General features: G+C 36.1%; 1 protein-coding gene across 2 annotated transcripts in view; it reads left to right on the forward strand.

Moving 5' to 3' along the window:
- Positions 1-6,001: 6,001 nt before the first annotated feature.
- Positions 6,002-16,401, forward strand: part of Syx7 (Syntaxin 7) — a 30,404-nt gene continuing 20,004 nt past the window's right edge. The window contains exons 1-3 of one of the 2 annotated variants that reach the window (XM_074178357.1): positions 6,002-6,303; positions 6,358-6,427; positions 13,967-14,214. In XM_074178357.1, coding sequence (XP_074034458.1) covers positions 6,195-6,303; positions 6,358-6,427; positions 13,967-14,214 — 427 coding nt within the window. In that variant the 5' untranslated portion in view covers positions 6,002-6,194. The remainder of the gene's footprint in view (positions 6,304-6,357; positions 6,428-13,966; positions 14,215-16,401) is intronic. The other variant, XR_012466185.1, reaches the window with a different exon arrangement.

Raw genomic sequence — 16,401 nt, forward strand, 5'->3', positions numbered from 1 at the left:
CTTTTGATATTGGGTGGTACTTGAGATAAGGGAAAAACCGTATTCCACCAATGACGCCACGCATTTTTTCAGGTGAGTTTTTTATTTCAACAGAAAATTTCTAATGGAATGCTTCAACCAAAAGAAACGCGCTAACATTCAGAATGAACCAATAGATGATGGTTGTGGAATTGGCCGCGGTGGTAGACCGCCGACTCACGATCGGAAAGCCGTGAGTTCGATTCCCGCCTCGACCAGATATTTTTCTCGAGAGAATTTATCTGGTTGAAGCTGGAATAATTCTGCAACCGTGTTAGGAATCACACGTTAAAAGGTAAGACATCGTTAGTCCTTAGCTCGCACAAGTTTCATAACTTCTGAAAGTTGTCGTTCGTATGGAGGCGACAGCTGATTAACGGAAAAACATATTTTTTTTAAACAGATTCCATAGGTCGTTCATTAGTTCAAGACTCGTCTTTTATTCGACTAAATTTAGTAATTTCGTCATTGTTGACTGTTATTTTTTGGCTTTTGCTGTTTTTAGTAAGAATAAGAATTCAGTTATAACTTATAACAATGAATAACATGCGTGAAATATTCTAAGAATAATTACGTGTGCAGTGAAAAAGTGAGTTTCCTAGGACTATTCGTTGAAGCAAAAATAGATTTAATCCAATCGTCCCCTCATCAATTACCGAACTCTTTCAAAAACATCAGGATCGTTTCTGATTGCGTTACACCCAGCAATTATCGGATATCTCAAATCTTCCATATTATCCACTGAAGTGGTATAAACTAATGAATTGTTACATTTTTCATTACTTGGTAGGTCCAGTGTAGTACGCTATATTTTTATTTCGGCTACGTTAATAATTTTAAAATTACCAAAATTGTTATAGTAAACATTTTTTTCGCCCCCTATCTTCAAAACAAAGTACCCTATTAAAAATCATCAAGGGACAAAATATCCTTAAAATAGTCCAAGGAATAGTCCCTAAATTTTTTGTCGCATGTTTAAAAAACACCCTCTATATGATTTCCTCAAAAAATGTTTAGGAAGCCCGACAATCACTTTAGCAAGCAATCTATCATATAAATGCATACGAGGTGTACCCAACAATAGGTGATGGGGAGGTAGAGCATGATTGATGTTATCAGGATTGCGTCATTATTCAATTATATTTTGATAGTATGTCCACGAAATGGAATTATATTGTATTGTCTATTGTTGGCCTTCTTGACTAATGTATACTACATTCTGTTGGCCTGTATATCTTTTGCTTTTCTGTTGAAATTGTCAGGATGCTTATAAATCTCAATGGAAGCCCTAAATAGTACAAGATACAGCAGCTATGCTTGTGGTCTTTTATTCTGGTCTTGATGCTGAGTTCGGTAGTTCCGATGTAAACAGAGCCACAGGAGCATTGAATCCTATAAACATCGGCGGATGTTTGACATTCACCAGATATCTGACATCCACGCAATTTTGCTTTCTTCAGTTCCGTTTTTTTTTTGTGAAGTTTGAACATGCATGGTCATAGTGAGAATTATATTGTACAATTTCTCTTCGACCTTTGACTTCACAGGATCTACTGATTGGAAAAATATTTGATTACCGTATCTTAGCAGTGATATCCCATCCCGTACAATTATATCATTTTGAAAGAACATTGATATTCCGACATATTAGAGAACTTTTATGTCACTGAGTTATACACAACTCAATAAATCCGGTTTCCAAACGGTAATCCTAATTTCGAAAGGTTCGGCGTTATTAAACCGGTTTGAAAACGCTCGAAAAAAATAGTGTTTACACATGCATTATCTTTAGTTTCAGTAACATCGGTTGTTGAGATGCCATATAAACGTGATCATAGTATAACGTAAACAAAACGGCACAAACAAACAGAGGATTGATAAACTCTAATACACAAGCACTACAGGAAAATCCTTAAGACGCTCTAAAAGTGGTGCCTGTGCGAAAGTAGTGATTCTCATTGGATTTGAATAGCTGGAGATTAAATTCATTTGGAAAAACGTTCTCAGGAAGTTTATTCCACATAAACGCAGTTCTCCAAATTGAAGAGTTCTTGAACTGTCAGGTTCGAGGTGTACTGAGTTGAACCTAAAAACGATGAGCAGCCACAGTCCGTCGCGTATTTCTGATATGTACAGCTCTTGGTAGAATCAAATGTGCCAAGTCACTTGAACACTTTCCTTGAAAGTATCTATAGAAGACAGACAAATATGTAACCCTTCTTCGATCGAGATTGCAAATGATGTTCGCGTCTCCAATCAAGCGGTTGGCTCTTTTCGCCGTTCCAATCTTACTCTACTCGTTTGGAGTAGTGAAGTGGACTCGGGAGGAGCTGTATCAACTCGACGTAAGGACCCGAAAAATTATGCATCTCTATAGGAGTTTGCATCCCAAATCGTTCGTTCCACGGTTGTACTTCCCCCGACAACAGGGAGGTCGTGGACTTTTGAGTTTGGAGTGTCTACATGACAGAATGGTACTGGATAGAGCCTGTAAAGTCGTCAGGAGTTCGGATCCCCTTCTCTGCATGGTCCGTGACCATGAGAGAGCAGGAATTGGAGCATTTCTCCTTAGGACAGCTGCTCGAGCAGCTGATGAACTCGGTATAGTTTTCGACTCTGAACGAGGTGACTACAACTCTGTCACCGAGTTGGAACCCGTTCAGCAAAAAGCTCAGATAAAAGCCGCATAGATCACCTTACTTCTGCGGAGACACAGGGATAAGCCTATGCATGGTGTCTTCTTCAATAACATTGAAGACCTTGGCTTATCAAAGCGCCTGACGTTCGCTTTTCTCAGGTCGAGTGGGCTGAAGTCGGAAACTGAGGGGTTCATCATGGCTTGCCAAGATGGTGTCTTCAACACCTTAGTCTACCGCAGTCGCGTGATGGGTATAGAGGTTCCTGACACAAGGACAGGGTCTGCCGCGAGGCGCCCGAGACCCTAATGCACTGGCTATCAGCATGTCCAGCATATGCGGTCTCGGCCTATATCCATCGACATAACGCGGCCCTAAGAATGCTATATTACCATCTACGGCACTCTTACGGTATTGACGAAACACCGGTGTTGCCCTACGCTCCGGGGGATATTGAATCCGTTGTGGGGAACGAGAAGTGCTGAATTTATTGGAACTATTCGTTCCCCACCCTCAGGCTCATACAAGCTAATAAGCCTGATGTAGTCCTTCTCGACCACCAAACCAAAACGATATTTGTCGTGGAGTTTTCAGCTCCAGGCGAGATGAATACCGTCAGAAAAGAGGAGGAAAAACGGATAAAATATCGAGATTTTCTCTTCGAACTCCGCAGACTCTATCCAGATCACTCTGTCAAGATGGTCGTTCTGATTATTGGAGTCCTTGGTGGAATGATGTTTTCTCTACTCTCGAATCTCAAAATCATACCGACTTGCCGCACTAAGGCAGAAATCTTAGCCGCACAGATGCAGAAGACTGTCATTGTTGGCTCACTGCGTTTGCTCAGGGCACATAATCCTCGGACCCAATGATCACTTACCCCACGGTGTGGGGAGTGGTCATTGGTTGATTATGCTGGCGCGCCCTCCCGAATGTATCGGGGCTTCGGGGGATAGGGCCTGACCAGCGCACACTACGATGATAATAATAATAATAATAATAATATCATTTATTGCCCAACAGGTAACACCCAATTACAGGACATAATTAAATACATCAGTACTGATAATAGATAAAATAAATTAACAAATCATGTTAATTTATTTTATGCTATATGAATATAACATAACAATGATATATAACATCGAATAGAAAACAAAAGAAAGAAAACCAAAACAAAAGAAAAAACTGATAGAATAACTATTCATTTCGCTACTTGGTAAGAGTGATTATAATAACTGACTCTCTCACAACACAAAAAAGAAAAAACAGTTTTGATATCACTTTAAGATTTCCATTGCAACTTTTTTTATGTTTCGCCGAGCAAGTATTAATATCGCAAAATCTGCATATCGAGTTGTAGTTTTCACACATAAATTTAATTGGAGAATGCGATATTATGTTTGTTCGTGCTGCAGAGCAGTAAAATGTGAGATTCAGCCATGACTGAGGTCTTGGCACTCTAAAGTTCAGTTCTGACAGGAGCAAATGGCAGTCTACTTGGCTGTGCAGTAGTTTATGCAAAAATGTTATTGAAGCACATTTTCTCCTTTTTTCTAAAGAAATCAATTGAAAGTGATTGAGAAGACTATAGTGGTCAGAACCCTTAGCTGGATAAATTCCAGTGTTTTTGAAGTACACGAATTTCCAAAATTTTCTTTGAACTTTTTCAACTGAGTACTCATGACAGAAATAGTAGGGGCTCCAAATAATTGAGCAGTATTCAAGCTTGGATCTGACATATGAGAAATATAATATCTTCAAGGCGTTTATGTTTGTGAAGTTTTAACGTGTGATAAATCCTAACATTTTATTGGCTTCAGAAACTTTTTTGTTTATGTGATTGGCAAATGCCATTTTAAAGTCAAAAAATACACCTAAATCCTTAGTCTCCACACAACGGGTTAGCAAACTACCTTGAATATTGTATGGATGTTCAATATGTATATTTTTTGTAGTATATGACATGACTTTACATTTACCTATATTCAGATGTAGGTTATCTGAGCTTTATAAAGCAAGATGTGTACAGTTTTCTGGTTCGGAACAGTGTTCCAAGCTTTTAAGAAGCGAATTTCGCAATTCCAGCGACATTAGTGTGCGAAGACATATTGTGTCTATTTACACCCTCAACAAACTTATCGAAGCATAAGGTGGAATTGTCTGACCTGACCTATACCTGGGTTTTTTAAAGATATGCATACAGATATTCAACCTCCTGCTGCCGGTGAAGATGTACATACGCCGCATATGTCCTGGAATTCAAATGCAGCAAAGCAATATATTGAATTCTTGGTTTTTTCCAATAAGTCGTTGATATACAATAGAAAGAAGGTTGGAGACAAAATAGATCCCTGGAGAACACTAGCGTAGATGGTAAAAGTATTCGAGAGGTATCCGTCGACGGCCACTTGCAGGGAACGTTCTTTCAGGAAGCTGGAGAGCCACACACAGAAATGATTCGTCAAGCTATAGCATCGAAGTTTGGCCAGCAAACCCTCATGCCACATACGGTCAAAGGCCTTAGAAATATCAAGCTCTTGACTCTCCATGTTTCTTGATGGCGTTATTCCAAGTATGGGTGACATACGATAGAAGGTCGCCTGTTGATCTTTGTTTCCGAAAGTCATATTGTTTATTACTCAAGATGTTGCACCCTCCAAATATTTAAGGATATGGTGGCATTGTTTTCCACTCAACCTCACCTCAACGCATACATGACACAATGACCGACAGCTGATTTGGAAATAAACAAATTTATTCAATTATTGTATATCAGAAGTTATATTATTATAGCCTGGTGATATCATACCTGATATCACCAATGTGCTACTGGTGATATCAGTACTTTTAGTGTGTAAGAAATATTTTATTTTTAGAAAAATAGACATGATTTGTTATACAAATTTGACAATCGATATTACATCTAATTCTTGTTCATTGTGGAATGTCAACTTTCGCAAAAGTTGGTATTCAAGGTAATACACATTTCTAACTATGAGAATATTTATTTAGTAGAAAATTAATTGTTTTTGTGAATTTCAATTTCTATATTTACATTTTCAATATGTCATTTTTCAAGAAATTAGAGAGATGAATGATTTACTGATTATTAAAGGCTATTCCAAAGAGTATAGTTACTAATATCTGCCTATTCTTTGGGAGAGAGAAGTCATTTGTTTACTGTTGTTTTAGAATACACTGTTCCTGTGTAATAAGATAGTAATGTTTCATTTACTAGGGACTAGGGGAAATCATTGGAACGAACCCTAAGCTAAAATTAAGTTTTGGAACGTACCCTCTAGGATTTATATCAGACAGCTGCCAAAAGTGACATAGAATTGTTTTTATTTTTTTAAAGGACGAGTCGAGTAGAAAATGAGATGATTCACCAATTCCTCAGAAAAATCGATTGTTGTTAAAATTAATTAGTGTAAACCTACTAATTCATTGTAAGAAATTGCGTTTAAACTAGAAGTAGGTGTTGATTCTTATAAGATACCTAATACATTCTCGACAAAACTCGAAAATTGGATAAAAATGGAAAGTAATTATCTCTCCTATCAGAATGGGGGACAAGTTAAGGAACAGGATTTTCAAAAACTCACACAAACAATTGGAACCAGTATCCAAAAAATATCACAAAATGGTAAGAGTTTTATGATAATTTGCAGTCCCTTTGCAATTCTAATGTTTATTTTAGTTTCATCAATGCAAAGGATGGTTAATCAGATTGGCACTCATCAGGACTCTCCTGAGTTGAGAAAACAACTGTAAGTTATGTAATAAAATCAAATTTGAGTAAAGATTAAAGTTCTATCTTTTCTGAAGATCCTATAGGAATTATTCGCTAAAAACTGCCACAGTATTTAATGAACCTGACAAAGAAGATGGGGTTCAGACTGATTCTCCCATTAAGGGGATTTTTATGGATAGGCTATAGGGTGAATTGGAAGGGGTATATTATTAGGAGAGATTAGTTTTGGGAAAGAAAGATTTTGGATTTCTACTTCTCCATGTTTATAAAATAAAGGAGGAAAACTTCCAAAGGAGGGAAGAAAGCAAATAATTTCAAAATGAACTCAATACAAAGATCTTTAGATCATGTACAGAAGGTACTTTCAGATACAAACTGGAAGAAATAGCCCCCTTGAAACTACTTCCATATAAACATTGAATTACATGAAAGAAAAAGTACTGTTGAAACAACTAATTTTTTTATGCACACCGAATTATATGAAAAATCATTTTTTCGTAATCATTTTGTACTCCAAACACTTGTTATGTTAGGTTAAAAGTGAGTAGGTCTAATCAACCCTCCATCGCAACCCACAAGGGTTTATTGTGGCTCACACCTATTCACACTTGACCAAATAAACCCAGTTTCTTAACGAAGCCGATTAGTTTATATGGTGAGTGGTCTGAAAACCTGACTCGGCCCCCAGAAGAGTAGGCATAAAGAATGTGTTATGCTGTTTCATCATTTTCTAAACCGAGGCTACACACATTGTCTTCTGACAGTCCGAGTCTCTGCATATGATGATTCAGATGACGATGACCTGTGAGAAGACTTGTTAGACATCGTAGTTCATCCCTACTATCCCTACTGTGTTCCAACAACTGTTTGGTATCAAGCTTCGAAAGGTGAATGAACGCCTTAGAGTGAACCAATCCTGCAAGATTTTGCCAGAAGTCCATAAATCTTCTTGCCATGACAGGTTCTGGTCTAATGAAGCTGCTTGTAGCAATCTCTTTTGCAAGAGAGTCAGCAGCCTCATTGCCTTCCAGGCAAGTATAGCCAAGAATCCAGAGCAGAGACAATTTGTTGACCTATGCGACTGTATTTCCATTTGAAATACAGTTGCATAGGTCCCTAGGCAAGGGTCTGGGTCTGCGACTGAAAACACCTACATCAGAATCTGAAGGTGTTTTTGATCCATCTGTGAACCAATAACTATCTGCTCTTATTATTTCCCGGAGGATCTAATCCTCTCTGCTCTGGAACAATACTTTATAAGACAGTTTGTAGTTGACAGTTGGATGCATAATGTCAGAGGTCATTCCAAGTATGCTATGACTTCCGGTGTCAATCAGCAGTCTATTGTATTCTGCATTGTATTGATTTGTGCAATTTGCAATATGCAAAAGTCTTATGCAGTCCATCTAACCTAGTCTTTCTCAAAGTGGGCGATAACGCCCCCTTGCGGGCGTTGGAGGCCTATAGGGGGGCAGTAAAGGGCACAGAGAAAATTGGGGAGCTTTGAAGCAGTTTAGGGGGGCGATGGCTAATTTAAAAATGTTTTTTTGCTTTTAACACAAACTTTACCGCTCATTTACGCTTAACGCGCTTTTCCTCGTGTAAAGCTATCTAGGGGACTAGACAGTAACTATTTCCTGTCCAATAGCTGTCAAACTGTACAATAGATGGCGGTAAGCTTCAATGCGAATCGAGAAATTTCTAGTTTCCATTCTCGAAAGTACTAGGCCCGCCTGCTGCCACGTATAAAAGCGCGCGCGCCATCCAGCCTGTATTGTCAGTCGACTATATAATGAAAACAAGTGAATTCAGTTAGCGACTAACTAGGTAGCAAGTTTTTTATACTCGATTCTTTACATCGGCATTTTTGAAGATGAAATTATGTCGGAAGCAAATAAGAAGAAACGGCAGTATAGCGCGGAATATATAAGATATGGATTTATTGAAAATCCCACAAATCCATCTTCGCCCATGTGCCTTCTTTGTCAAAAAACATTTTCGAAAGAAGCGATGAAACCCTCAAGGCTACAAGATAATTTGAATAAAATGCATTCAGATAAAAAAGACAAAAGTTTGACTTATTTTCAAGAACTGAAAAAAAAAACACTCAGCTCAGCCAACTGTGTCACAACTTATTTCAGCGGCTTCTAAGCAAGACGACGACGGACTCCGAGATTTTTACAATATCTCATTGCTAATTGCTCAAACAGGTAAACCTCACACTAATTGCTCTTATAAAAGAATAATATCGTCAGACGTGAGTTTCGCAATTTCCCTAATTTGTCAGCAGTATCCTTCAACAACGACGACTTGCTTGTTTACTGCCAACATTTGGAGAACCTCCACAGTGATTTCGCAGAACAATTCCAGGACATTTTGAAATTGGAAATACCGCACTGGGTGTTGGATCCTTTTTCAAATATCAACCCAGCAGGATCACCCCAGCTGGAAGAATAACTCATAGAACTGATAACAAACGAGAAAATAGAAATAGAATTCAAAAATGGATACCAAGAATTTTGGCTACCAAAGCCAAACCCGCAATTGTACTCTGGATTGTGGTCCATCGTTCAACGATTTTTGATAGCATTCCCATCATCGTATTTGTGTGAACGTTGTCAATTAAAAACAGAAATTGGTTGCAGATTACTGAACGCGGTGACTTACGGCTGTTTTTGAGTAAATTCGAGCCTGATATTAACAAACTTGTTAAAAATCATCAAATTCATCCTTCACATTAGATTAGTTTTAAAATTCAAATTGGAATGTTTGTTTTTATAACATAAATAAAAGTTTTCCTAATATTACAAAATTGTGTTTTACATTACCCTCATCAGAAAGTCTTATTTCCACATGATACACATAATTTGATTATTACAATAATGACTGCGATTGTGATTCTTAAGATGTAGTGAAGTAAAAAAATTTTGGGGCGCTAGAAAATAATTAATTCTCGAAGAGGGCGGTAGACAAAATAAGTTTTAGAACCTCTGATCTAACCTCTCCAGAAAAATGTGGAGAGGAGGTAGATCTAGAAGAATCTCCATGGCTGCTGATGGTGTGGTACTGATGGCACAGATGATGGCCAGAAAATCCTGTCTCTGTAAGCCAGAGAGCCTCGCCTGAGCTGTTTTCTATAAAGCCTTTGGCCACCAGGCAATTGCAATTGCTCTATAAGTGATCACCTAAACCCCTAGTTTTACCACAAATCCTTCGAAATGTCCATAGAAACAGTCTGGCTTTGTGTAAAACTTTTTCCAAGTGAGCGTTCCAGGTGAGTTTTTTATCAAGGACAATGCCAAGATATTTCACCTCCCTTGCAAATGGAATAACCTCGCCATTGAGGGACGTTAAATTGTCCAGTTTTCTCCTCTTTGTGAAGGCGATTATCACAGTTTTGCTGGGTAGCTTGCTCTCTCAGACACCAACTGTGAACAACGTCCATCATACTTTGGAGGATATTACAAGCTACCCTTCCTGACGTGGACCTTGCCAAGATGAAAAAGTCATCTGCATAAGCTTGCAGATCTACTTTTCTTTTGTCGAAGGCATCAAACAGACTATCCATCAGGAGCGATCACAGAAGGGGAGATAGTACCCCTCCTTGAGAGTAGCCTCTGGCGTTTGGCACTCTCAAAGAGGAATGGTCTATTGTTATCAAGGGTCAGACTTCCAGGAAAGTGGTTTTCTATCAGAAGCTCTAACGTTTATTTATTAGAAGTCGTGAATGTTACATCGGGTTGTTTAAGAGGCCCAATTTCATAAGTTGGCTCTCTAGAAGGAATCATGTCAACTCTTGTGCTGCCAAATACTTGTTATGAAATTGTACATATCATTCAGGGAATACTACACTATATAATAGATAAAATTTCACAAACCTGGAATACCGTCATCCCACTGGCGAACATCGATGTTTCATAATAAGACACCTGTCTTATTGCCTCTAGCACCATTCTGGATAACATTACAAGATGAAACACTCAATTCATTCATAAAATTACCACTTTATGTCACGAATAACTTTAATATACTTATGTCATGATGACACTACGTAATGACATGCATACTCTCATTTGATTTAATCCCAGCCATAGGAATCTTGTTCAAATTGAAAGGGGGATATTTTCAGGAGAGATAAGTTTTGAGAAGGTTTCGGCTTCTTCATACAAAAAATGTGGAAAACTTTCAAAGGTAGGAAGAAAACAATTAATTTCAAAATAAACTCTCTACACAGATCTGTAGATTATGTATAGAAGTTACTTCCATATTCAAACTGGAAGAGAAAACCCTCTCAAAACAACTTCTTTCATATAAATATTAAATTACACATTGTATAAACATGGAGAAGTAGAAAGCCAAAACCATATGCATATCATATGGACCCCATATTTTTTTATTTGAAGAGATAGAACCCTGATCAACATCGAAAATGAACATTTTTGTAAAAATTCTGTTATTTGTCTAACGATCTTACACTTTTTAGTGATGGATAAGCATTGAAAGAAATAAGATATTGATTTAAAATTTTCAGTAATCATTAAGGGACATCGGAAAATAGAAAATCAATTTATCTGGCATTTTTTCGAACAATATTGTCAATCAAATAATTTTAAAAGAAGTTGAAATATTGAAATTTTTCATATAGCCAATTGCAGAGCCGGATTTGGAAGTCTGGAGGATTTGTGAAATCCTCAAAAATCAACCTTGATGTGTGGTGGAAGTATTCACATCATTTGTATTCAATTATAGCTTTAGCTGTTTGAATTCAATTTATTTTTAATGATGGATTGGGGTTTTAACTTCAAAGTATATCTACAATTGAAAAAAAAATCGTAATTGGTAGTCTTGTTGCACGTGAAAAACTAACTATTTTGAGACTTTCAAGCTCTTCAACTTGTATGTAGTGACCTGCATTTTTTCTATATTGAACTGTTCTGCAGTTATTGAGTTTCCTTTCTGGAAATTCACATTAACTTTTGTACATAACAACAGTTTTTTTTTCAAAATTCAAGTTGAATTGGATTTTTTCGATAATTAAATTTGTTTCTATTGGAATATTTGGATTCTGTAGGGAATATAGACAAATTTTTCACTGTTTTTTTTTTTTGTAAAAGAAATAATAAATAAGGTTTAAAATGGTTTGGAAAGCTCATATTTGCAATTTATTATATTGAAGCTGAGGATAACATCATTTTCAGTTGAAATTTTTGGCAATAACTTTTTCAAACACTAGAGTTTTATTCTATAATATTTTTATTATATACTGATTATATTTCATTAATTTTGTATTTTTTTATTGTATTGAGTGGAATGGGTTTTGAACCCGTGAATAAATGAATAAATAAAACTATAAATGCGATTAAGAATACAAATACTATAAATGTACAGAGCTGAAAATTCATTCAAAAGTAACGTACTTTGTATTGTTAAAACCTTGGATTTTTATTAACTTTCACAAAGGGTTGTTGAAAGATGAAAAAACTAATTTTTAAGAGAATACCACAGTGATTAATTTTGTGACCAATTTAGATCGAGGAGTCAATCATGTCTGATGCCTATCAAAACCCGACCACCACAATCAACTTCATTGGTTCCTGAATTCCTGAAAATTTTTTTTCAGATTCTGAAATGATTAATTTTTGTATTTAGTTCTCTGACGTTCTGATGGAAAACATTTCTATGAAACTGTGGTTTCGGGTCTTTAGGCTGTTGTCTGTTGGCGTGAGTGTCTGACATCTTCAGAAGACTGTTAGAGATAAAAAATATGAGAATTTTAATGTCTAAAGAACAGTACATTCTTGCTGCTGAAGTTAGGAAGATTGATTATTATATTTGAAGCTACGTATAACAACAAAGTACAATTAACTAAACATATAACAATATGCAAATGACATAAAATAGACTGAAAGACAAAAAACAATGAGAAGACTATAACGAAGTATAGTAGCCATTTAAAAACTATGGAAATAATAGTAATTTTACCACGCCCTGTATGATATGGAGTCGATTTCTTGGTGTTATTTGAATATCTCGAGTTTGTCCAAACTATCATCGAAATATCAACTTTTCGTGAATTGAGAGTACTGATGTACTTAATTTCAATTAAGGCTATGTTTTGGACCATATTTAGCACAATTTATTTTTTATCTCGAAAACAGATAGATATAGGTATAGGACATTATTAACAAAAAAGTATTAAAATACCAGAGCGATTCCAAAAATGTATTAATATACGGGGTGTTCTATTTAAAAAAATAAAGTTGCTAAGACTTTTTGATGGAAGTGTCAACGCCGCAATGCTGAAAATATTTTAGATCGATAGAACAGGTAAGGAAATGTGAGAGGTGAAATTTTCAGAAAAATCATGCTTTGCGTTTCCAAGAAACGTCTAACCTACCATCGACCGTGAGTCACGCTGTATATGTACCTATATGTGTGTGTATATGTGGGTATGTGTGTATATATGTGTATTTATATTGTGAGTCATAAATATTGTATTGTGATTTTTTTTTATGTACTCTATGTATATTTTTTATATTTTTAGTATGACGTACCTAAGCAAATTTTGTTATTGCAGATATTATCGAATGTAACAGAAATTGTAATTTGAGGTCAGTAAAATTTCTTTCTTTCTTTCATTGTTTTTTTTCGGTTGAAATTGTTGCTTCGTTGAACTAACCAGTTGTAAAAGATTTATTTGTGCTCGAGAAGTTGAGGTTCTTGAAGCATATCCTGTGCTTAGTTCATGCTCTGTCACAGCTGTCCTAGTCTGCACTTTTTTGTGTTCCTCAATCTTTTTTCTGATTGAAAGCATGGTTGTGCTAAAGTCTGCAGATAATAAAAGATACTGCAGACAAGAAAAATCTGTGTAGCAGAGCATGTACGAAATACTGGAGAGCACAGAACAAACTTCAAGGACCCCTCCACTTCTTATCTACCTGCCGGACTTCACAACCGGTTAACTTAAGAGACAAGTGAAATCTACAAATATGACAGTTTCATCTGGAAGGAAGAAACGACAAAGATTAACAATATTGGCATACCAGCTTTACAAAAACACCAGTATAGCAGGAATACCTGAGCAAACTGAACCAATTCAGTAGATCGCACCAGCTGAGCAACCCTCACGTAGGTGTTCAGTCATGGGTGCCCCTCTCTTCCTATCCGGCCACTCTCAAATATATCCTTAGGGGTGCCACTCCCTCCATAGCCACTCATAAATATAGCCTAAATCTATGAGAGCGCCAGTGTATCTTCAACCTTGGAAGCAGTAATGCAGACCTCTGGAGAAACCAGTCACTAGCACTGGCGAAACGTCAGGATGAAATTTGTAATAATAGATGACCTGAAAACCCGAAACTTAAAAAAGTTCCAAAAGATGGCGGCAAAAGTCTGTATTTCTACTTTTCTAATAATTTCTATTTAAACAATACTAGTGGTTTTTCTGAGCTATTTTAGGGTCTCCACGTACATCTCGTTTGAATAAAGTAATTGTTCTTCTTGATTTCTATGATCAGTCTTGATTTTTTAAATTACTAATAACTATTGATTCCAGGCATTCAATTCAACACTATACTCAACAGCTGGTGAAAGATACAAATGGATACATCAAAGATCTCAGCACAATTCAGCCTTCGTTATCTCAGTCCGAGCAAAGGCAGAGGAAAATGCAGAGAGAGAGATTACAAGATGAATTCACAAGTGCTTTGAATATGTTTCAGCAAGTACAGAGGAGCACAGCTTCCAAAGAGAAGGAACAAGTTAATAAAGCTAAGGCTCAAGTCTATGGTGAACCCCATCTCGGTATGTTATATTACTATTTCCACTAAATAGAAGTCTGTCACAGTGAGCTCTGTCATTCGGTAACTCAATTACTAACGATGCTATGAACGATATGTCACAGATAAGGGACGTTTTTGTTTACTGTTGAATGTTGCTGAACTTCATGGGAGTTCTGGAAATCATATCAGGTTTTTTTAATATTTTAGTCATGAAAAATCCCAAAATCGATATTACTTGGAAGCTCTAAAAAGTAATGACTCCTTTAATAACGAATATTTCTGGAGTTTTATTCCAACACCAAAGAGTTATTTTAACACCTTGACACGTGTTTGGATCACCAAGTTTTATCCCAACACCAAACCGTTATTTTAACACCTCGACACGTGTTTCGATCTCCAAGTGATCTTGAAGATAAGCACTTGGTGTCGATGTTGTGCATCACAAGTCCACTATCAAGTGAAAATATGAAAATATTAAAAAAAAACGTTTTTGGGAAAGAAAGGCTTTGGCTTTCTTCTTCTCCATCTTCATATAAAAAGTGTGGGAATCTTTCTTTCATATTTTTGTATAAAGATGGAGAAATAGAAAGCCAAAACATTTCCTTCCCAAAAATTAATCTCTTCTAAAAATATACCCCTTTCTGTTTGATGTACAAATTTTGAATTTATGCAAGAAGTTATTTGGATGTTTTTAAACAATAACATTTCAGAAATATATGTATTGTACACAAAATATGGTACCGAGATTGTTTCCACATCTAATCTATAACACAATACAGGATAACCACGATATCATTGATAAGACCTAAAAGTACTCTAACCTCAAATCTATTATATATTATGCCAAAAAATATGCAATTACCTGCCAGTATATCTTTACATAGAAATTCAGGAAAACGGTGAAATCTTTATGGCTAGATAAAATTCATTATGCACTTGTCGAGTTTTATGAAGATAGTTTTGCCTTTATTGTATTTTATATAATTTGCATATGTTTACTTGATTGTATTTTGTTGAAAATTGATTGCTATATATAGGTTTGCATATAATAATTAATTTCCTAACTGTCAGAAGAATTCACTGTTCTTCGAGTTTCTATCTATCTATCTGAAACATTTTTAACATTGTCCCTCATGAAGACACATATACAGGGTGTTCATTAAACACATGCTAATATTTAAGGAGGTAATTCTTAGACCCATTTTAAGGAAAAAACGTCCTATGGACGTATGTCCTAAGCGCCTTAACTTTTGAGATACAGGGTGGCTAAGTTTTCAAAAATAATCAGTTTTTTAATAATAACTGAGATAATTTTGTAAACATCTTTGGCATATTTGGTACATATGTTCCATGCCTCAAGGCGCATTTTCTGATGTACAATTTTCTTAATTTTCTCTGCCAGTGGCGTACGTACGAGTTTTGAAATGTATATTTTTGGCGAAAAAAATACTACGCCACTGCTTTATCTTGAATTAAAAATTATTTTTAAAATCTCCATACATTTTTGAGCATTGCTGGGTTTTCTTTGTCCGACGCATGGTTTTCGCTCAAAAAATTAAAAATCGCTTTACTTAAGGATAAATTCTTTAAAAATCTGATGCGGTAACGTGCATCGACTGAAAGCAAACTAAGAGATCAGATTTGTTGCAAAATAATTGAGGATCTAAAAGGTATTTGTTTGTTGTCAGATGCACTGTTCTCAATTAAAATTACGTGATAACGCAGCACCGCTTAATAATTTTTGAAAACATAAATTTAGTTATCCTGGAATAAATGACGTGTAGCAAAATTAATTTACTGCACCTCTTGGAAATATGGAGTTTGTCGATATGTGATTTCTTTTAAAGATTAAAAGCAGAAAAAACAGCGTACCCACCATAGCAATAAAAAACGAATTCTCTGTATGTACAAACGTCAGTAGCTAATATTGATGTTGGTTTAAAGTAAGGTGTTGGTGTTAAAAACTGTCACAGCGCGTTTTGATTGATTTTGAAGTGTTATTGAAGTTATTTTGGTAGTCCGCGGTTTTTCTGAATATCAGTAAATGTGGTAAATTATACGAATGCGGAAATGGCGCAAATGCATTACGTATATGGACTTGCCGATGGTAATGCAACAGAAGCCAGGCGCATTTATCAGGAAAGATATCCTAATCATGCCTTACCAGATAGCCGAACCTTTTCAAATATTCATCGTCGACTTGGGTAAA

Source organism: Leptinotarsa decemlineata, unplaced genomic scaffold (genome assembly GCF_025532065.1).
Source record: "Leptinotarsa decemlineata unplaced genomic scaffold, Ldec_3_MD MMD2_tig00003736_RagTag_RagTag, whole genome shotgun sequence".
Lineage (NCBI taxonomy): Eukaryota > Metazoa > Arthropoda > Insecta > Coleoptera > Chrysomelidae > Leptinotarsa > Leptinotarsa decemlineata.